Source organism: Camelus ferus, chromosome 6 (assembly GCF_009834535.1).
Source record: "Camelus ferus isolate YT-003-E chromosome 6, BCGSAC_Cfer_1.0, whole genome shotgun sequence".
Taxonomy (NCBI): Eukaryota; Metazoa; Chordata; class Mammalia; order Artiodactyla; family Camelidae; genus Camelus; species Camelus ferus.
Window position 1 is genome coordinate 70392958 of NC_045701.1, and position 23744 is coordinate 70416701.

At 37.5% G+C, this 23744-nt stretch overlaps 1 protein-coding gene across 11 annotated transcripts in view; it reads right to left on the bottom strand.

Annotated features, from left to right (window-relative positions):
• Positions 1-2237: 2237 nt before the first annotated feature.
• Positions 2238-23744, bottom strand: part of MLH3 (mutL homolog 3) — a 29067-nt gene continuing 7560 nt past the window's right edge. For 2 of the 11 annotated variants that reach the window (XM_032482386.1, XM_032482388.1), the window contains exons 3-13: positions 22114-22212; positions 21314-21399; positions 20476-20580; positions 19387-19459; positions 15481-15573; positions 14101-14212; positions 12943-13102; positions 8125-8148; positions 7941-8019; positions 5353-5504; positions 3840-4241 (exon numbers count right to left, since the gene is read on the bottom strand). In XM_032482386.1, coding sequence (XP_032338277.1) covers positions 4119-4241; positions 5353-5504; positions 7941-8019; positions 8125-8148; positions 12943-13102; positions 14101-14212; positions 15481-15573; positions 19387-19459; positions 20476-20580; positions 21314-21399; positions 22114-22212 — 1106 coding nt within the window. In that variant the 3' untranslated portion in view covers positions 3840-4118. Of the gene's footprint in view, positions 3277-3839; positions 4242-5352; positions 5505-7940; positions 8020-8124; positions 8149-12942; positions 13116-14100; positions 14213-15480; positions 15574-19386; positions 19460-20475; positions 20581-21313; positions 21400-22113; positions 22213-23744 lie in introns of those variants that run through there. The other 9 variants (XM_032482391.1, XM_032482387.1, XR_004320839.1 and 6 more) reach the window with 8 other exon arrangements.

A 23744-nucleotide genomic window follows, 5' to 3' on the forward strand; every position in this document is an offset into this window, starting at 1 on the left:
CCAGTTCAAGATCATGGGATATCTTTCCATTTCTTTAAATCATCTTTAATTTCCTTTATCAATGTTTTACAATTCTCAGCAAATAAATCTTTTACCTCCTTGGTCAGGTCCTAAGTTTTTTTTTTTTGATGCAACTTTAAGGGATTGTTTTTTAACTTTCCTTTTCTGATACTTCATTGTTAGGTAACACTTTTTTAAAATCCCCCAAATTGGTCTGACCTAAAAAGATTTGTAAAACTCTCAGGACAGCTGGCCTCTATGTAGCTCTGGAGAGTGGAGGCAGAGGTCCAGAGGCCACGGCACCCCACTGGGCCTGGAGGCAGAGCCCCTGAAAACACCCTCCTTTTTAAGGTCATATCTTCCAGTCTATGAAACCATTTATATGTATTTAGGAGAATAAAGGCCACTTTTAGACAGTGGTGCCTATTCTTCAGGGCTCCAATTACGTAATTCTACAAGGATCCCCTTGAAAACTGACGAAGGCTTTCCCTGAACCTTCTGTGAGGCACATGCTAGTGAATGTACTACTTCATTGCTCCTGTAAGACTCACTTCAGGGCTGCTGGCATACAAACTTTTTCTCCCACAGCACAAATTTGTTTCCTGTATTGAAAAACGAAGAAAATCATTCCATCTGATGCAAAGGCCAGCGTGAGCAGGCTGGTCGGGAAATACAAAAGTGGAAATTCTCATTGCAACATCTTTCTCATTGTATGACATCCCAGTTGCAATAAACATTACCAGCTGTTTTTTTTGCTTTTATTTTTCTTTTGTAGGGCTTTCGTCTATTGAGGCTAATTAACCAGAAATCAAGTCATCTGAAAAGGTGGGAGGGATACATATTAAGAGTGGTATAACAAGCACTTGCAGAAAGATCAGTCCTGGTCCCAAATGAAATTATGAGGCCATTAGATAGGCATACTGTATTAAAAACAAGATATAATTTGAAAGGGACCAAATAACACTTGTCCCCTGAAAAAATGCAAAGCACATACCTGATTAGATTGAAAGAATAAATGCTGCCTTTTGATATGAAAATTGCTTTCATATAAAGAGATACTTAACAAATTTTTTTATTGAAGTGTACTTGATATACAATGTTAGTTTCAGGTGTATGGCAAATTGGTGGTTCAACTATACATACACATACATTTATTTTTTTTTCATATTCTTTTCCATTATAGCTTATTACAAGAAATTGAATATAATTCCCTGTGCTATACAGTAGGTCCTTTTTGTTTTATCTATTTTATATATAATAGTATGTAACTGTTTTCCCTTTGGGTAACCATAGTTTATTTTCTATGTCCACTAGTCTATTTTTGGTATGTAAATAAAACTTGTATCTTTTTTTAGATTCCACATATAAGTAATATATCATATGATATTTGTCTTTCTCTGACTTACTTCACTTAATATGATAATCTCTAGGTCCATCCATGTTGCTGCAAATGGCATTATTTCACTCTTTTTTTGGCTGAGTAATATTCCATTATATATGTATACCACATCTTTATCCATTCATCTGTCAATGGACATTTAGGTTGTTTCCATGTTTTGGCTATTGTAAATAGTGCTGCTATGAACATTGGGGTGCATGTGTCTTTTGGAATTATATTTTTTTCCAGATATAACCCAGGAATGGGATTGCTGGGTCACATGGGAAGTCTATTTTTAGTTTTTTAAGCAACCTCCATACTGTCCTCCATAGTGGTTGCACCAATTTACATTCCCACCAACAGTTCAGGAGGCTTCCTTTTTAAGAGAGGTACTTTTTAAGTACAGAAAAATTTTTATTATCATACTAAGTGAAGTAAATCAGCCAGAGAAAGGCAGATATCATATGATATCACTTACATCTGGAATCTTAAAAAAACGATACAAATGAACTTATTTACAAAACAGAAAGAGACTCACAGACATAGAAAACAAATTCAACAATGGGAAGGAGGGGAGGGATAAATTAGGAGTTTGGGATTAGCAGATACAAACTACTACATACAGAATGGATAAACTACAAGGTCCTACTGAATAGCATAAGAAACTACATCCAACATCTTGTAATAACTTATAATGAAAAAGAATCTGAAAAAGAATATATATATATATATATATATATATATATATATATATATATATATATATATATATATATATATATATATATAAATAAAATGAATCACTATGCTATACACCAGAAACTAACACATTGTAAATCAACTTCAATTTAAAAAATTTTATAAAACAAGCTCATAGTACTTTCACCATATTACTGGTTTGGGATATGAACAATATCAGTCTCTGAAAGAGGGGGTTTTATTTTTTTCCTTACATTCTTTTATTTATTATACATATGCAAATATGTTTTATGTACAATAATTGTTTCTATCAAATAATCATACACTCTATTGGTAATCTTCCCCAAAACAAATTCAGGTGAAATTAGATATTTGTGCATTTCATGGACTACCAAAAACTTGAGATTTCATTACTGATTTCAGTTTTGAGGTCATACACACAATTTAAAATATACATGAACTGGCTTAAGGTGATAAAAGTGGGCTGAAAGAAACCACAGGATTCAGAACAATTAAACTGTATTGTGCTTGCATTAGAGCCACAAGGTGAACAACAAATGTGGTGCGTATCTCTAGTTCTTTTACCATGGGGGGAGGGGGAGCAAACAGCTGATATGACCTACCGGACTGAGGCTTGGCCAAGGGCTCCTTTCTTCTTCACTTCTGCTTTCTTGGGTTCTTGTTTCCATGTGTAATCAGCCAGGGCAGCCTTGACTGCACCTTTAGCCAGCAGGGAACAGTGCAGTCACAGGAGGAAAGCAGAGTTCCTTGGCTATATCCAGTTTTGTTCGTTTGTTTGTTTGTTTATTGAAGTATAGTCATTTTACTGTATGGGTTTTGATGGTCAAGGCTTCCACTACCATTTTCCCTTTAACCTATTCAATGGCTAACCACCTGGAGGCCATTGCAGAACCACAGCCAAATCTTTTAAACCGTGGTATCCACGGTCTTCCCCTTTCATCCACTTGAATCTGTAATTTCATTACATCCACATGCTGGAGCCACCACCAATCCAGTTCCAGCGTTTTTAGATGTCTTGTCAAGGGGCCCTTTTCTAGAATTTTCACATGATCAACAAGCTTGTGACAGAGCAGTATAGAGCTGACAGCTCCCGCGCAGGCAGGTGGAGGTTTTGGAGCTGCAGGGCCCACGCCCACCTGGGACACCAGCTCCAGCCGCTGCCTCTTGTACACTTGTGCCTGTGTGAAGAGTTTTTTTTTTTTAATCCAAATCTAATTTTATTAGTGACCCCGACTAGACTACCCGAGTGCCTGAGGTAATGCTTGCTTTGCTGGCTTCCCTCCTCCCACAACCTTCCTCCAAATCCATTGCTACGGAGGCATCCTCAAGAGTTTTTAAGGCGGCAATAAAACACAAAAAAACAGGAAAAGGACTAAATTTTCTCTATCCCATCCCTGTCATTGCTTCTCTTTATCATTAGTTGTTATCCCTAAAATAATCTAACTGCAGGCCAGGTGGAAGATGCAGGGAACATTTTTAAAGAGTGCACAGAAACTCAGTGTCTGAGATGCAGAATGTAAAGCAGCAGCAAAGTGAGGTGAAGGAGGCTGGAGGGACGGGAGGGGCCGACCGATCACGGATGTGGGGGTGTCTAAGAAGGCAGACTTGGTCTCTGGGAGTTCAGCATCAGGTAAATCACATCAGTGCAAATTATGAGGCTGGAAAAAAACTGCAAAACAAAACCAAAAAAATTCCCATCCCATCCCCCCAAAATCCCACAAACCAACCAACCAATCAATCAGACAATTAATCATTAAATTTTATCCTTAAATAAGTTACAAAAATAGGTATTATAGGGCAACTTCTTGTGTGCACGGGTGCCAGTGAATGAACTGTCTTTAAGCTTGAATTCCATCTGGGTACCTGACTGGAGGAAGTCAATCTGCTCAAGGAAGACGGATATGCTAAGCAGGTGCACTGGAACCATTCAGTCAAGACTGCCGGTGCCTGCTGTTCACCTCTCCACTTAGAGGCCTACAGGCAGCATCCTTTTGGTTCCTTAGAGACAATAATTCTGTTCTCACGAGGGCTCACAAGGAGGCATGGATGTCTGTAGGCTTTGCTTTGTATCACATCCTTCTTTTTTTCTAAAGAGCTGCCACGCTTGGGCCATTCTGCGAAGTTTAGCAAGATTGGGTTTAACCTATGGGAAGAATGAGAATAACTCCTTTTAGCAGTATGAAAAGCCAAGTAGAATATAAGTATTTCCTAATAATGGCTATTCAAATCAGTTTTGATTTCTAATTTCTGGACTCAGAAAAGATTACAGATTTCCTTTAGGATAAATGGGACTGAAAACTCTTAAGTCTAGAGGCCCATCTCTTCAGGAATGGGGACAAAACTTTTTTCATTGTCATATGAAACAAAAAGTTCTTTTTTTCTTTTAATTTAATCCAATTTTTTTAGAGGGGGAGATAACTGGTTTATTTATTTATTTATTTAATGTAGGTAGTAGGAATTGAACCCAGGACCTCGTGCATGCTAGGCTAGCACTCTACACCTGAGCTATACCCTCCCCCAAAAAAGTTCCTAATGGAGCAAAATCTACTAGCTGAGTCAGAAAACATTAGTACCTGAAAACGCCATGCAAGAAAAGACTTTATAGCCCTTGGCAGGAGAGTTAGGCAAAAGAAAAGATTTTGGAAAGCGGCAACATAGACATTCCTATTATGCTCTCATGTTCTATTTCATTTAAGATTATAACAAGGATAGAACATGTTCTTTAATTTAAACCACTCGGTGCCTTTATTGCATTATCCACATCATTGTTCCTGGACTGCTGAGTAATCAGGGCCAAAGAATAATGTGAAAATCTCCTAAACTTGGTTCCCTGCCCGATGATCCTCAAATCATTACTCTAGAGATGCTTGGAGATGGCTACCATTTCCACCAAGTACTGTCAAGCAACTGGCTGTTTAGGCTACAGTTGCCAGCAGGTCATCGGCTGTGTTTCTACCGACTTTCTGTAGCCCCAGAGAGAACTTCTGCGTCTCATCAAACCTAAAGCCAGTAGGCAGCAGATGTTCAGGATACGTCAATCTGTACATGTGTGAAGCTTAAAAAATACAGTCATCATGTGTATAATCTAACAGTTCAGCCTAAACTCCATTTTGAATTTGAGCTAGAAGATGAAATGGTGAGACTTTATATAAAGCCTCCAGTGCTTATTTTTCAAAACTCTTATATTTGAGAAAGGATTAAGACAGATTACATTTGGATAACAGGAGCTAGTCTCCTGTGAGTCATTACTGTACCTGGATTTCCTGCTCCAAGTGGTCAACGTCAGCTAATGGCAGCATGGAGGGCCTGCCATGAGCACACTGGAACGGCAGCTGGCAGCAGGACAGAGCTTCAATGAGGCGACAGCTCTCCTCTAGGCTCAGGACATCATTAAACTTAATGGCCCCTAAATGAAAGACAGGAACAACAGGTATGGTGTGGTATGGCAGGAAACCAGTGCTGACCCTGGGTCAGAGCCGAATATCTGGGAAGAGCAAGATGGTTCTTAGGCTTCTTTCATGTTTAATACTGCTTGAAACTGGCACTTACATCCACAGATGAAACTAAGGCTTCAGGACTGACCTGTCTCTCAGCTTTTCCTTATGGAGTCGTTGTCTTCCTAATCCCTGTAGCAGGCGTTCCTTAACTTGTTAGGATTTTGCCTTCAGAGTTTTTTTCAAAGAGGCAAGAGTAATACTTTTGCCTACTTCTTACAGTGAAATCGAAGTCACCTTTCATCCAGGGCCAATCTATCACCAAGATTTCTGACTGTTTCCCTACAATGTCCTTTTATTGGGGGGGGGGGAGGCAATTAGGTTTATTTATTTTTAATTTTTCTTTTCAAATGGAGGTACTGGGATTGATCCCAGGACCTTGTGCATGCTAAGCATGTACTCTATCACTGAGCTATACCCTCCCCCAACAATGTCCATTTTATTTGCTTCTCTTTTCTATTTCTATCATAATCTTCCTACTCGTAAGTCCCATATTGTCAGAACCTGCCTTTATGCATACATTAATTCACACAATCGACATATATTTATTAAGTATGTACTCTGTGCTGGAACTATGCCAGGCAGTGAATGAGATGGATGATCTCTACCGTCATGGAGCTTACAGTCTAACAGGTGAGACAAACAGTAAGCAAATAATTACACAAGAATTTAAATTATAAATATAAGTACTATAAAATATAGAATGTCAAATAATATATAACAGGAAGACCAAACCCAGTTTAGGAGAAAGGCTTTCCTGGCAAGATTATATATATATATATATTTTTTTTTTTAATTAGGAAAGAAAATGATATTTAATCTGAGTTCTTAGGTTAAGAAACACATGGCTAGTTGAAGAATGAGCAGAGAGGCGTTTCAGAAAGAGGAAAAGGGCAAATAGAGAATTCAGCACACAAGACTAAGACCAGGAAGCAGGTGGATTGTGAAGGGCAAGGTGGAGGGTGATGTGAGAAGAGACTGGAGAGGCAGGCTGGGGCCAGACCATGCAGACCCCTGGAGGACACGGTAAAGAATAAAATGTTTATCCTAAGAGCAGTAGGTAGTCACGGACATGTTTTTGCTAGGAGAATGATGTGCTCAGAGGAATATTTCAAAAAGATTCCTCTGGACACTAATGAAATCATCTACAAAATAGAAACAGACTTGCAGACACAGTGAACAATCTTACGGTTACCAGGGGAAAGAGGGTGGGAAGGGATAAATTTGGGAGTCTGAGATTTGCAAATGTTAGCCATTATATATAAAAATAGATTTAAAAATCTCTTCTGTATAGCATGGGGTACTATATTCAATATCTTGTAATAACCTTTAATGAAAAAGAATATGAAAAAAATACATGTAGGTATATGCATGACTGGGACATTGTGCTGTACACCAGAAATCGACACATTGTAACTGACTATACTTCAATTAAAAAAAAAAGATTCCTCTGGGTGCTGAGGGAAGAATGGCTTGAAGGGGAGCCAAGATAGATGTAGGAAGACAAAGTATGAGGACTCAACGGTGGCAAGAACTAGGGAGGTGGCAGTGGAAACAGGTCACATCACAGACATTTAAGATGCATTATGAAGGTAGAGGTGATGAGATCTGGTGATAGAGCAGACATGAGGAATAAAGATAGGATAAAGGGGTGAAGGAATTTACATATTTGTAGGAAACAAATGAATGAGGGACAGAGGTTACAAAGCCAGAAAAGACAGCAAGTGAAGAGAGAGATTATGGGGAGATCAAATGGAGGAAGGGTCTGGAGTGGAGACCCCACCATGGTCATATGATTGTTGCAGGGGATTCAGTAGCTGTCATGATCCCTAAAGTTCCTCCAATACCCTTTTCTATATTTTATCGTATTACCCCCCAATGATTCTTGCCTTCTGTATGAAATCTAAAAGTTTTGTTGTGACCTTGCAGCCTTCTATGCTTTCTTACCAGCCTCATTCTTGATATTTTCTGCTGCTCCTCATATAACTAATTTGTTTCTGCCTCTGGATCTCTGCACAGGATATTTCCTCTCCCTGTAGTAAACTTTCCCTTCCATCCCATGAATCCATGTCCCTCAGCTCATTCAAAACTTGACTCAAATGCATCTCCTCTAGGAGCTACTCCCACTCAAATAAGTCAGTCTGCATTATGGTCAAATATACATGTTGCTATTTTGCTTTGTAAAAGCAATTTTTTAGTGTTCATTTTTAGTGTACTTAGTTTCTTGATCTAAATTGTACCCTCTAAGAGGTGGGTGGTAAATGTGCCTTCCACTCCTTTCATAACTGGGTACCTGCCAGTGCTTCGCAAGCAGAGGCACTCAGGAGCTGGTGTGCTGAGAGTCTTACCATGGCAGGCTTGGGAGGCCAACACCTTCTGGACAGTTAGTGGCAAAGTCCTTTGGATGCCTCCTGTGGTCTGGAGTAGCTAATGCAAAAACACATTCTTTATTAATGGAAAAGCAAATGGGACAATGGAGCCTTGTGTGTGTGGTGCCTCTGTATGAAACCCCAAAATAAGAGAAAAGCCTACCTCCACTTGTTCTCGAATAAATTCCTACAAAGAGAAAAGGAGAACAGCTGTTACTCTACTGTTATGTTATAACTGCCCTTTGATAGTTTACAAAACATCCCAATTTTCTTCTTTAAAATATGTCTCTTGAAGAAGAGGGTTCCAGCAATATAGCACTTCGGTGTAAATAATTTATTTGTTGTAAGGCATTCTGAATATGAAATAGCAAGACAACTGAAAAAACTCTTACTGAACAGAGAATATATTTAGCTACTGAAGCTTCCTCCAGAGATAGCACACCAACTCATGAGGTTATGTAACTGGTAGCCGTAATGACTCAACTAAATTTCAGGGAGGCTTCTCAGTAAGAGGCTGTCTGTTTGTATTTATAATCTTGGCCGGAACACGTGTAATACAGCACATAAACAGAATAAATATACAGCAGTCATCAACATGACTGCACTCAGTTCAACACTTGCTTAAATATCATAAACATAAACAGTCACTTAGTTCCCGCAGGCTTTTTTGTGTCTGTGTGACAATTCACAGGCGCGTGTGTGTGTGTGTGTGTGCGCGCGCGGCGCGCGCGCGTATGGCAATTCCCTTCAGGTCAAAAAATCTTATGTTCTGAGGCATTCTGTTGAAAAGTTTCTCCTCCTTTGCATATCTCTGTCCTGAGGGTCACCTTTTCAATAGTTATATCCCTGCAGATGTTAATATTTACAAAAGGACTTTTAAGAAATTTAAAGCAGACACTATGTCATGCTACCAATTTGTTTAACCTCTGGAGGTTGAAAACTGTTTTGAGATATGGCACATTTAATAATTTATTTGTAAGAAAGCACAGGATTTCTTTACTCCTAGAAAGGCTATGTATAAATTAGCTTCCAGGATTACAACATAGTACATTTCTTTTTAAACCAGACTCAGAAGAAAATTCCCTCCCCTTCCTCATTTACACACTAGTCCACCATACTTATAGATGAGCACAGTTACCAAGAGCTAGGTGGTAGACACTATATATTTTTTAAAAGTTACATATTTTTCCAAACAAACCTAAACAGAAAGATGTCTCATAATACCTGACCCACTAACAAAGTTCATTGTGGATACAGATCAAACCTGACTTCTTTGCTATTCTCTCTTGTATTTATGCATCTGGACTTGTAAGCCTGGAGAAGGGGAGAAGGATCTTATTCTCTATTCATTTCATAATTTGGTGGTTCAATTAATGCTAGGTAATTTAAATAATCTTCAAAAGGCTCAATCATTAGGCTAGAGGATAGACCTTGATAGAAAGATGTATTAGGTCGCTATTTGGATCCTTTCAGCTGCTAGGATCCAAGTAGCTACCTCCTCTCCAAGATGCCAGAACTGTTCCAGCTTCTTTCAGAATCAACAAAATCTCTCCTGATCAGCCTGACTTAACATAATCAAGATTTTTCTGAAACCCTAAGCTTTGTTTCAATTTGAGGTAAACTTCTTACTAGTAGTCTTTGAAGTCGCTTTAGGAAAGTTTTCATGATAATTTTCTGGTTAAATACTAAAGGATTAAATTACAATAAGAGATTCTAACAGATCCTATCTTTTGGATTTAAGACAATTTGGAGGAGGAGCCTTGGCGAAAATAAGCTCTGCTGGGAGAAGAGTGCTGCTGAAAGCCAAGCAGAGGTGGTCTGATCAAAGGGCAATTCTGGGAAGGGTACAGTCAAGGTGATCCCAAAGCTGGCACGTTAGCTGCCTCTCCTCTCAAATGTCTTCTCATGCTTGGCTTACAAACATGCTCAAGTCTCTCCCATATGAAAACAAACAAAAATCTCTCCTCCACCTGTATCCTGCCCCATACTTCCCGAGACCCCTAACCTTTAGCTATCGGCTCATCTAGAGTTCTTGAAAGAGCGGCCTACCTAGCTCCCCTTTCTCCCTTCTCTCCTGACCCACTGCACTCTGTCTCCTCTTCCCCATCCCTCAACCCCGAATGGATTCCAAGGCAGGCAACGTCCCCATGACAGCCAAATCCAGCTTTTCAGGCTTTTACTCTCTAGCCATTGTTGACCATTCCCTTCTTGCTTAAAACTTCCCTTGGCTTTGGCAATATTACTTTTTCCCAGTTTTCCCCTCCCTCTCTGACCAAATATTTTCAGTCATCCTTTACAGCAGTAGCTTTCCAGACCTATGCTGAAACATATACACCCTGAATGCTGGTGTTCCACAGGCTCCACCCTTTGCTCTTTTTTTTTCTTTATATTCCCCCTGGACAATCTCACTTCTTTTAGACCCTTCTCCAGCTTCTGATATTATCAAAATATATACAGGTGACCCTTGAACAATGCAGGAGTTAGGGCACCAACGCCCTGCGCAATAGAAAATCCTGGTACAACCTTACAGTCAGCCTTCTGTATCCTTGGTTCTACATCTTGGAATTCAACCAAACATGAATCCTGAGTACTGTAGTATGTATTAATTTTTAAAAACTCACATATAAGTGGACCTGCACAGTTTAAACCCATGCTGTTCAAAGGTCAACTGGATACTGTTAACCTCCAAATAGATACTACAGCCCAGACTTCTTTCCCAAGTGCTAGATCTGGAATTCTGTCTATCCATTGCACATCTCCATTTGATGGCACATTCAGCGTGTCTAAACTTAGACTCACAACCTCACTCCCCAGCCAGCTGTAGTCTTCCTCCTCTATTTCCTTTTTATGTCAATGGCACCACCATCCCTCCAGTCATCCAAGAAAGAACCCTCAGATCATTACTTATCTTTTCTCTTTTATCTCTTTTATATTCTATTACTCACCAGATCCTGTTGATTCTGTCTTCCAAATTATGTTTCAAATATGCCCCTCCTCTCTAATCCCATTGCTACTGTCTTAGTCAAATCCTCATCCTCCCTTGTTTGCACCAGTGCAATAGCCTCTCAACCACTCTCCCTACCTCAAATCTTTCCCACATCCATCTATCCCACAATTTATCCACTAAATCTATCTTCTACTTTTTGTTGTTAGATATTACTAAAGTAACTCAGATTTTTGGATAAAAATGGTAGGCCAAGTTGATGTGGATTTGCTTGTGCTCCAAACAGAAAGAACTAGAAACAAAGGAGTTAAGAAACCACAACGAATAAAATAGGATACCATAAAAAAAGAACAGATAGGTTTGAGAAAGAACCAAATTAAAATTCTGGGGAAAAATACAGTTATTGAAATAAAAAACCCAGTGGACAAGTTAAACATCTAATTAAATAGTAGAAGAAGAGGAAAATTTAATTTACTGTAAGTTGAATGAGTTTTCTAGAATGTATCACAGAGAGATAAAACCATGGGAAATATGAAAAAGAAGTTAAAAGACATGGAGAATAGAAAGATAAGGTCCAGTAGAGATCTGACAGGATTTCTAAGAGATGGGGGTGGGGGGAGAAGCAATGTTTGCAGTGATAATAACTGTATATTTTCCAAATTGAAGAAATAAGATGAATCGCAAGAAGGAAATCAAAATAAATACAAAGATACATCACAGGAAAACTGCAAAATACCAAAGACAAAGTGAAAATCTTGAAAGCAACCTGAGAGAAAATCAGGTTACCTACAAAGTAATGATAATTAGGTTGACAATGGACTTCAATAGCAAAAATAGAATGTCAAAAGTAATGGAATATTTTTGAAATGCTTGAGGCATAAATAAGAATATAGATTTCTATTTTTAGCTAGGCAATCATGCAAATGTGAAGGCAAAATAAAGATATTTTCAGAGACAGTTTATTATTCATTGACTCTTAATGTAAGAACTTTTAAGAGATTTACTTCAATAAAAAAGAGAACACCGAACATAAAGAATAAGGATGCAAAAAGCAACAGCAAACAAAGACTGGAAAACATTTTGGTTGATCTAAATAAACGCTGACTATAAAATTAATGACTACCAGGAGGATTAAAAACAAGGTGGAATTAAAATAGGCAACAGATGAAAGATGGGAGAAGAGTGATAGAGGATAAAGGGTGGTAAGGTTTGTGCACAGTTTAGGAAGAGAATAAAGAAATGAATTACCTTTAAACTGTGTTAAGTATGCAAGCTAAAATTCAAATTCTAAACCAGTAGAGGGAAAAAAAAAGAGAAATAAAGAACACTCTAATAGATGTGGAGAGTAATTTTTTTAAAAATTAAAAAAAAGCAAACACAATTTATTTTGTCTTTGTTGCCTTTTCTTTCCTCCTTTCCTGTTTTCTAATATTTAAAATGTAATGCTAAAATGTATTTTACTCTTCTTCATTGGCTGCCTACGGGATGAAATGCAAACTGCTTAGCTGAATATACTAAATCCCTTTATAGGTTGGCCTTGACAACCTATCTAGCCTCATCTAGGCCCACCACCACCCTTTGTATATTTTAATTTGAGCCATATATATTGGCAGTTCCTTAAACACAGGATCGGCTTCAAGGCTCTGACATCTGTTATTCTGTCTAAAATACCCTTCTCCCCTCTCTGTACTTGGCAGGCTCCTACTGTTCTACAAGACTTTTCCTAAAAACAAGCAAAAAACGCTTTTCTGTGACAGTTTCCTCGACCTCCACCCTCCTGGGCACAGTAAACATTCTGTATTTCTAAAGCGCGTTTGAACATACCTCTGCTGGCCAAATTTCACTGTATTATAATTATTAAACATCCTTCTTCCTCACCTTGAGCTAATTAATTCATCTTTGACTCGCCAGCACTTGGCACACAGCAGGTATCTCATAAATGCATGTTGAATAAGATATGAATATAGAGAATTTCTAAACAACACGGGCGCTTACTAGCACTCAGCAGTTTGCTTAGCATCTGCAGCCATGTCTTACCTCCACAATGCTCTTGGTCACAGTAGATCTTCCTCTTCGAAGTTCATTGGCTTCTCTTTCTACAAAACAGAGTGGTACTTTTCCTACAAGGACCAGAGAATCACTAGCATCTGGAAATATGATTTCAAGGCCCAGATCTTCCAGGTTTTTGCGGTAACACCTAAATAAATAACCTCAAATGTAAAAGAATTACTTTGTTCACATTTCAGTACTGGTTCCAAATACGTGATAATTTCTCAAAAGCTGCACAAAGCTTTAAAAGTTGTACTGTTTTCCCACACTTACGATTGTTTACTTAGGATTTTACTATCAAATTTCCTTTTTGAATTACAGTAACTTTCTTCTTCTTTTTTTTTTCTCTTTTCCATTGAGAGAATCAATTTATTTCTATTTCCTGTTCCTAAATTTTTACTTTTCACCGAGGAATTGCTAACTTCTTGCTGGCACTTAAAGAAGTTTGGCACAAATAAAAGTGCTGAGAATATTTTGAATCAGCATTAAAGCAGAGCAGTAATTAACAGCCTGAGGAAATGAGAAGTCCTGATTAATGGGATGTAAATAAATGGATCTGCCTCTAATATAAATTATGCCCCAGGGAAAAAGATTTATTGGCAGTCGCATAGTCCCAAACCTTAAACAAATTTAGAGACAATTCTCTATTTCATTTCCAATTATTTGTGCCGCCCCAAAGTGGGAAAATGTCCTATCTTGATTTGCTCCGTCCTTGTGGCCCAGTGTTTTACTTTCTTCCCAGTATGATTATGGTAATGAAAACTAAGACCCTACAGTGCACTAAGGCAGAGCAGAATGGAAGCAATTACTGTAGTAACTTTGCTTTCAGAAACAGTACAGCATAAATACTGACCGTTCCAAGAAATGTTAGTATTCTAAGCCAACTGCTGGAAAAAATTATCAGGGAAACTCTATCCTATACTCAACAGCTGTGATACAGTGGAAAGAACAGCATCTGGATTCAGACAACCTGCATTTGAGTGTCTGCTCCACCGCTTAATAGTTGTTATGACCTTGAACAAGTCATGTAACCTCTTTTGGTCTCAGTGCCTCATCTGAAAAAAGGAACAGCAGTTATGCTTGTACCTCACAGAAGTACTGTGAGGATGTGCATCGTCAACATCACATCCTCATGGTGGTACTAACCATAAGAGTCTCCTTTGTTCCTCTGTCACTGTTACCTCTAGTGGAGGACTTATAGTGGAAGACAGTAACTTTTTTCGACCAGAGCCTTGTGGCTGTTGCTTCTCATAGGAATCTATTGGGAGAAAGATGAATGGGTTAAGAATAGGAAGTAACGTCTTCTAGATTCAGGTAAGAAGGAAGGCACAGGCCTGGAATTATTATAGTGCTTAGCAGTGCATTCAATATTCAGTTTTAGGCTTTGAATTTCCATTATTAAAGTCAAACTAGTAAATATCCAGTTTGTTTATTCATTTTAGCAGTATCTGCTAAAATAAGAAATGTAAGACTTAAATCTGACATTCAAATGAATAATGCAATTTTCCTGTAGATAGTCAACAAATGTTTTAATAACAGAGGTTGACTAATGTGGATTACTGGGGAAATAAAAGAGGTTTACTACACAACCCAAAGGTTCAAGAAGACTTCCCCATTCCTTTAGAAGGATTTCCAAGTCTCTAAAGAGACTTAGTAATATTCTCCAATGGTCCAGGGCCTATTAATTAATTAATTTTTTCTAACACTGTTTTTACTGTATCTTCATTTTATAAGGAAAAGTGAACATGGAAGTAACATCATTGTCATTCTCGTCCATGAAATACTTCCCTAGGTCCTCACCTAACTCTTTAACATTCAGGTTTTTGTTTTGTTTTGCTTTGTTTTGTTTTGTTTTGCTTTGTTTTTTATTACTTGACTATAGGAGTAAAGATTTTCCTGGTATTTTACATCTTGGGGAACACACTGCCTCATGATGAGAAAAAAGGTAGCAGCAGAGATTAAAAAGCACATATTGACTTCGGAAGACTACATACCAAATTAGTGATACAGGCTGCCTCTAGGGAGAGAAACTAGTATGGATGAAGGACAAGGGTAGAAAGGAGACTTTATTATATTCCCTTTTGTAGCTTTCAGACTTAAACCTATTTGATTATATCACCTACTCAAAACCAAATTAAATTTTAAAACAAAAACAATATATTGGTCCTTCTGAGCTGCTGGGGTTCCCTGCCTGATGAATGGTGAAGAAGGTCTACCATGATCATATGGGCATATGGAGGTGCAGATCTTTGTGTCATAGCAAAGTAGCCAAATCTCAGGGTTAATGATAAACAGGTGGCAAATATGCCTTTGACCATGTAAGACCCACAAGTTTGAATTAGTAAAGTGAACTACATTCACTTTGAACATTCTTTCAGTTATAAAAGAAGCCATACCAGCAGACTTCAGCTTAATTTTTTAAGTATACAATTCATCTTTTTTCACAATAGTCACAGGTAGAAAAATTCTTTCAAGTATATTCTACTGGAGAGTCTTAGTATTTTCTAGTCCTCAGCAGATTCTTACCAATGATAAGCTGCTCCAATCGGATGCGCTCATGGGCAGCATGTTGGTCCACCAAGACTAGCAGGTGTCCACCTAGAAGATCAGCAAGGACGACTGGGGTTTCAAATTCTCACATCAAGATTATTAAAATAATCATGTTGTGTTGAGGGAGAAAAGGTTAATTCAAACTACTTAACAACAAGAGCATAAGAGAAGCATACAAACTGAGTAGTAACAATTATCTTTTATTTCTTAAAAAATTGAAATTATGGGAAAAACTACAATAAATGTACCCCTGATGAAAAACCCTTTAGCTCATCAGTATTTCATTTATAAAACAAGGTGAAAGCCCTACATTCTTAATGTTTAAATGCTGATTTTGTTTTATTAATTCAAATTTGATACACTGAAGGATCATTAAAGCACACATTATTAGTCAGCTCACCTTGATTTGCAAGCTACTCTGGGACTCACGAAGAATGTAATTCCACTACACTTTAGATCAGAGGTCAGCAATTTTTTTTGAAGGGCCAGACAGCAAATATTTTAGGATTTGGGGACAATAGTTTCTGTCACAACTACTCAACTATTCATTCTGAACCAAAGTCGACTCTCCTCCAGAGAGGAGCAGAATGTCCTAACCCCAAAGCCAATCTACAGGGAAATCCCTTTCTCACTGACAGGACAACTGATTCTCAGTTACATTAGTACATCTTTTTAGCTTGTAATTTTACTACTTTTGGCCAAAGGGTTGAGGTTTATTGTTATTGATTATATTGAAATAAAAATTTTCCCCTTGAATTTGACAAAAACAGATAATACTTGTTTTTCCTATTTCTACTTAAGATTAAAAACTTGTTTCTACAAAACCATCAAATTCATGGCAGAAGAGCTTCAGACTTTAAAAAAAAGAAGGATAATAATTTTTCTGACAGCATGTTCAACCACAGAACTGGCCCCAAATGCTGAATTTTAAACTCCTTTGAGGACAGGAGTTGCAGCTGGTTGTGATGAATACTGAACATCCTGTATTGGGCAAAACAATGGAATAAATAATAAATGGTGAGGGCGTAACCTCAAACTTGAGACTAGAGCCAATGTGAATTACCAAGAGTCAAGGACCCTAAGAAATCAGTCCTGCACCTGACTCTGGAGGAATCATTTATAGTCTACAAAATGTTCACATTTTCTCTTCTTGAATGAAGTAGGATACATGAAGGTAATTTACTCATGTCAGAGCTGTGTTTTTGGTATTGCAAAACAACTGAATAGAAGGTTCATAAGGACAAGGATTTTTGTCTGTTATATTCCCAGCATGTATAGCAGCACTAGGCACATAATAGGTGCTCAATAAATACTTACAGAATTAATTAATGAATCTTTGTTCCTTAGGGTATCATAACTGTATTTTATTGTAGGTGGAAACAGGCAATAAAAACTACCATTATGTGGCATTACCTTCACTATAATTTAAAACAGTAATGTATTTGTCCATTACAAAAATATGTGCAAATGTTAAAATAAAAGTAAGCCAATTACAGGAATAGGTTGCTTTTGGTATTCATGAGCAACAATAAAAACACATACATTTTGATTTAGAAAAGTGTTTTTATCTAAAAATATTCCTTGGTGACAGCTAACCAGTACAATAAAAATTTAGAATCTTGAGAAATTTAAATAGGTCCCTTTTACTTCTTTAATAACTGGAGATTCTGTGGCTCCACCCACCTCTGGTGCCATTATTAGAGATTTTGTATTAACCAACAAAGAATTCCAGGTAATCCAAACTTTAGAAAAAAAATCTATTTCTGGAAACAGTGAAAGCATAGAATTTAACCTTCACTAATTCTGTATTTATTATAATTATGACAGAACTTTCGGTTAGTTTGCCTTTGATATGTTATAACATTTACTAAATAAATTTATACTGTAAATAAGATAAAAGGAAATATTTTGAAATACAAAGAGAATGAACTGCTTTCAAACTTTAGAAGCCCTTGCCTGCAGATCTACCCATTGGGAGCCAACTCCTCCTGTGGTGCTCAGGGCTCTCAGCCACTCAGGCCTTTTCCAGAACCTTACAGGATCAAGCATTCCTTATAAATGGCTCAAGAATAGCTCAAGGGTCTCCCAGTTAAAAAAAAAAAAAAAAAAGCCTTCTCTCAACCTCTTCCCCATCACAGATTTCTACAGCCTGTCAGCATCCTGCCCTATCATCTCTTCTCTGAAACAGCTCTCATTTGCTGAAGTCCTTGGCCTTCACTGTCAGGAAATCTAACTGATATTTTTGGTCCTCATCTTACTTAACCTCTCGGTAGCACTTAGTACAAAGTCTTGGCTTTGCAACACAACCTTTGCCTATTTTCTTCCTATTTCTCTGTTCCTCCATAATCTCTCTTGCTGGTTCACCCTTTTCTACCCAGCTATTAAATGATGGAATTATCCTAGATTCAGAATCTCTTTTCTCCTCACTCTTCAGTCTTCCTCTAAATGACACAATTTTTGCCCATGACTTCAATGACCAACTTTATGCTGACACCTCAGATTTAGATCTCCATGTCAGAATACTCCCCTAATCCTAGACCTGTAATATCCAACCACGTTCTTGACATTTCTTCCTGAACATTTCAAAGGGACTGCAGACTGAACTCATGACTTTCACCTTCCCTGCCTGCTTCTCCTCCAACCTGGTCCTGCAACATCATCCACTTTGTTATGGAGGTTAGAAAACCAAGAGTCATCTTTGATATACCTTCCCCATATCCAATCCATCACCAAGTCCTGTTGACTATATCTCCTAAATATTCTTCTCTCTAGGCCACTCTGGTCCTGGCTAACCATCATTTCTTAGGTATTGCAATATCCTCCTAACAGTCTCTCTGCAGTTACTAGGACTCCACCTTCACACCCAATCCCCGCTCCACACTGCAGCCACAGCAATATTTTCAAAATGCAAATGTGATGCGACACATGCTGCTGTGAAAACAAACAATGATAAAGAAAACTAGAAGCTTTCAATTGTTTCCAACTGGTGCTGGGACGAAGACAAAGCTTGTAACTGGCATTTAATACCTGGCTGCAACCTACGTCTCTAGCCTTGGTTCCTTGCTCTCACACTAGGAAGGGCTTGCCCTGCTTCCTATTACTAAAGAGGAAAGCACAAATTGCATTCGTTATTCTCTCTGTCCAGAATATTCCTCCATCTCTTCTTTATCTAGTTAGCCCATACTCATACTCCAGATCTCACTTTACCCAGAAAATCTTCCCTGATCTCCCTGACTAAATCAAATCTCCAATTACAGGTTCTTACAGCATCTTGTTTCTCTCCTCCATAACGCTAGCTAGAGTTAAAATTTTAATGTTTGTGTGATCATCTATTTCTCTTGCATGTACATTTTTTCCCACCATTGTATCCCTAGCACAGTCTCTGGCATGCCATAGACACTGTAGTCAATATTTGTTGAATGAGTTATATTATTATTTATAAACTATTACTGTCTTATTAAAGCAAGTCACCAAAAGATTGTGTGTAACTGTTGACAAACCTAGCAGAGTTCATTATATAAACTTTCTATTATTGTACAGGGAACACATTAAAATATTATTAAAAGTCAAACAATATAAAATATTTTAAAGAGTAAAAGATGAAATTTCCTCCTTGACCACTTCCATTCTCATTCCCAAGGTAACCACTGTTAAACAAGTTCAACATGTATCTTATATAATTATATCTCTATGTGTATATATATAAAACTGAATGCACTTTAAAACTGTTGTTTCATAATATTTAATTAAATACTAAATTTAATTTAGATTGGGTTTCCCTAATCTGTCCAAATGACTGAAACTACATTGTATATAAAAAATAATCTTAAAAGGAGGCTATCAGAAGACCAGCTGGTTATTGAGGCTAAACTCCATTCTTACCTTCATCACCATTCTCTTCAGTCTTAGTGCTCATTAAACAGGCAATAAACTTGTTATCCACTTGCTGGAGAACCTGGCAGACATTCAAATAAGTGGTACAATACTAAATAAAAACTAACAAAGGTTTATCTGCATAGAGAGAGACAAAACTGTACTTCATTTAGAGTCACCTGCATTATAACATTTGTATCTAAGACCGAGGACAGGTGCTCATGGACCTGAGGGAGTCATTAGAAAGGATAAAAGAATGGGCAAGTAGAGAGACCAGGAGACATTTTTATGGCATGTTAAAGGAAGGAAACTACAAGGGAACACAGACGAAGGCATCTAAGAGGGTTATGCTAATAAAACTTCAGAGTAGACTTGAAATGTTCCCAACAGAATGACTCACATTAATTGGTAATATGACTAGAGAATTATTAATATGACCAGAGACTGCTAACAAAATAGGGCTGAAAAAAATTTGGAAAATTTGTGCAAAAGCAAGGAAAACCATTCTGAAGGAGCTAGTTCATTAAAGCAGTAAGTTAAAACCCACCGGTGGCTTTAGAGCTTGGTGGCTCCTCTCTACCCAGATGTGTCTAAGTTCCTAGTTTATTTCTGTATGGAAAACAAGGAGGCGAGGACAGCCTGAGTGGTGTTGACAGAGGGCAAAGCAGAAAAGCGGTTGAGAAAGGGGTCCCTTCTGTTCATGGAGCTCCTCAATCTTGGGTCTCCTAAGCCATGTCATCTGAAGCCTCATACAATAGAGGGTGATGTTAAAAGGGGCATTGTTGCACATTTAAGGACAATGTCTCTACAGTACTTAGTTGATTTATAAGCTATTGTCAAAATATACAGTCAATATATAATCCTTGAAATTGTGAGCCTGAACCCATAAATCATCCCTCCAAACCTGCTCACACTACCAAGGACATTTTTTTCTTTGTAATTATAATCAGTCCTTTACTTTTTCTTCTGATGATAAAAGTTCCAGTAAGATTTTTTTTTTAAATATATGTGCCTTGACCAGGGTGGTCTATGTCATTAAATAAATCCAATTTCACAAGTTAGTCTAGTTTAATGAGATTTCAAAGTCAGTTTTTTTACCTGCACCGAATGAATCATTTCTTTGGTGAAGCGGTAAGGATGTAAGATGTTGTGAATTTTAACTGCTAGGCTCTCAGCCTGGCCGCTGCTTACATCAACAGCAACCTGGAAAGACCCAGCACAAACGTCATTTACATTGTAATCTTTTATGCCTGCAGGACTGTTTTATCAACGATCTCAAAGTGCTTTAAAAACATTCATTTTTCACAGAACCTATTAGAAGGGGGTTAAATTCCGGGAACTTATGAAAATGCAAAAGGCTTTATGAATTATTACTCTTAAATAATAATTTTTGTTTATAAACAAAATTACTGACAAAACCCAATATTGTTTCAGAATAATAATTTGTCTGTGCTCCATGAGCAAGGCCTTAGATCTTAACTGATGAATCAGTAATCAAATGCTCATCTACTCTGCATCCTTATTACAACACACTGAGCACATTCTGTGATAACCCACTGAGGAGAGAATGGACACTCAGGTCCAGTGATGAACTGTTCCTCCAGCAGAAGATTCACTGCGTTCTCTAATTATAACAGTATTTATCACCACCACCCTAAATACTTTGCCAAAACTACAAGTCAGGGTTTGTGAGAGTGGTAGGCACATTCGCCATTCAGATTACATATGTCTAATCCAAAATGTCTAAGCTCCCAAAATGCTATGAATTCTGATTCCTCCACTCTACATTAAATATTAATTTCCAAATAAATTATCTGGAAACATCCTCACTTTCCATTTATAATTACAAATCAATATAGTCATTCATGCCCATACTCAATTTAAATGCAATTTACATTTTTAAATAACAAGTGAAGAAAAATTTCTGCAGACCTACCTCTGGATAACGGGCAAATACTGGATTGTGCCATTCTGAGAACAAAGACTGAAGCGATTCGCGACCCACAGCATCACCTCCAGTATCTAGAGCAAAGGGGGACAAGTAAAGTTGGCATCAAGAACCTCAAGGAAGAGGCCAAATGGCGTTTCATGCTTGGTGTGGTGTAGCCTCAAGACCAAAGATCTGACACATTGTTCCGATATTCTACAAAAGTGCAGTGCTTGCTGTATCTCTAAATTGTTTTGATCTGTTACTTTTTAAACTTGAGTTGATGACTATCTTCTGGCATTATAGCTTTTCCTCCAAACTGTTTTCAGGAGATATTTCAGAATACAAGTCCCAAAGAAACTGCTTCAAATAGGTAAAGACCCAGCACAAAAATATAGGTATTTAGGTAAAAACATATACCTTATCTATTTTTAGAAACAAAAGAAAAATAATGTCTAGCTTTTTTTGCAGATAAGAATTAAGAATTTTGCTTATATAAGACTACTGCAATATGGAGTCAACTCATCAACTCCAGTATTTAAAGTTAAGAAACATTTTCTCTATCACAAGACACCACAGACTGTGCATAATCACCTAGTTCTGACTTCGTCTGGAAAAGTAATTTCTAATCTAAATGCATGTACTGAATTACTTAGTTCTGCTGTTAAATAGGACCATGGGGAGTTGCTGGTTCCAGGAAGGCACAGCTGGCACTGATCAAGCTTAATAACCAACCGTGCTTTGTCTTCTTTGAGTTAGGTGGCACGGTATGTACTAGATGTCCCGGCAAGCTCTGTTAATGCCCCTACCTCTGTTATTCTGTCTCATCACAATCCTCTCTTCCGGAGCTCTAGGAAGGAAAGGAAGAACGAGGTCGCTTCTAAAAGGATGACACCTGTACTGAGATCCTAAATATCAAAAAGAAAAACCTAGACATTTGAACTCAAAAAATAAGCTATTAAAAAATTAAGTTACATAAAATCTCTTTCTAAACAAACTGAATTAAGACATAAAGCAGACTACTAAACACTAGATTGAGTCAGTCCTTTAATTAAATTTTTCTGCCAATTTAGGGATCTACATTAATGCTTAGACCTATTATCCACCTACATGAGACAGAATGAGGACTCAAAATTGATCCCCAATTTACATGTCTCCCCAATATACGTGTCTACATATGTGTGTCCCCAGTATGTGTCTATTATAACATTTATCTCATCATATTATAATTATGTTTAGATGGCTGTCTTCCCTAATAGACCATGAACTCCTGACAGCAAAGTCAGTTAATTTGCAATGTGGCAGCCCCTAGCACAGTGTGAATGATCAATAAATGAGTGAATAAACAAATAGATGAATGAATGAAAAGCTCTCAACTTAAATTCCAGTCCATTATGTGAATTTTACACCTTTTATGATGACTATTTTTGGTGGAGTTGAAATGCTGTTTTCATTCTGCATTTGTGTAGTTTGGTGCTTTGTTCAAGGTTAAGTGTTTTCAAAAAAAGTATCTTTTGCATGTATCTTTTCACAGCCTAAATTTTGACTGCTGAAATTTTGACTTCTATTGTATACAGCTTCATTTAAAAGATTTTTCTACGGAATCCAGGGTATTCTGAAGATCGAAGCCTGTGTAGAAAATACTACCACATGGCAAAAAGCAACAATAAAGTTTGGTTTTTACTTTTCTTTGTAACATATTATTGCTTAGCAGAACTGTTCAGGTTAGGCTGTCAATAGTAAATTCAAGACAAAAATGCCTGTTATCCTCTAATTCATGAAACATGCCATAGTTAATGTACCTGCAATTAAGTGTTAAAAATTATGCTCTATAATTCTATACTTTTAGTATTAGAGCTAAAGATCTTTCTATACTGCAAGTGCTTGATGCTTATATAAAAATAAAATAAAGTAAAATTCCAAAGTCCAGTAAGATCTGGCCCAAACTCTACTCTTATCTCTGAAGGACGATATCAGATTTGAGTTTTAGAAACAATGCTGAATTTGACAGTTTTGAACAGGGGCAAAACATGATGAAATTATTATTTCAAAAAGATAAATCTGTTGGACAATAACGGGAGAGAGATGATTTCAGAATGATAAAATTTAAATGTGAGGTGAACTAAGGCCCTGTCACTGGTAACGGAAAGGAGAGAGTTAAAGACATCTTAAAGGAAAAAAACTGCCAGGGCTTGGAGACTTGATGCTACTCCTTAGAATTATCTTTATAGATCTCCTCTTCTGTACAATTAAATCTACCTCTTAATAGTTCACCTTCTGTGACATTTTATGTGTGGTTCAACAACGCCCTGATATCCTGCTACACCCCAGCCATTTCCAGCAAGGTGACCCTTCTTGTGAACGGTGGGTGCTCGGGAGCCATCTCTTCTTGGAACTAGTTTCTAGACCCCAAAGACTTTATTCTTCATCACGAATCTCT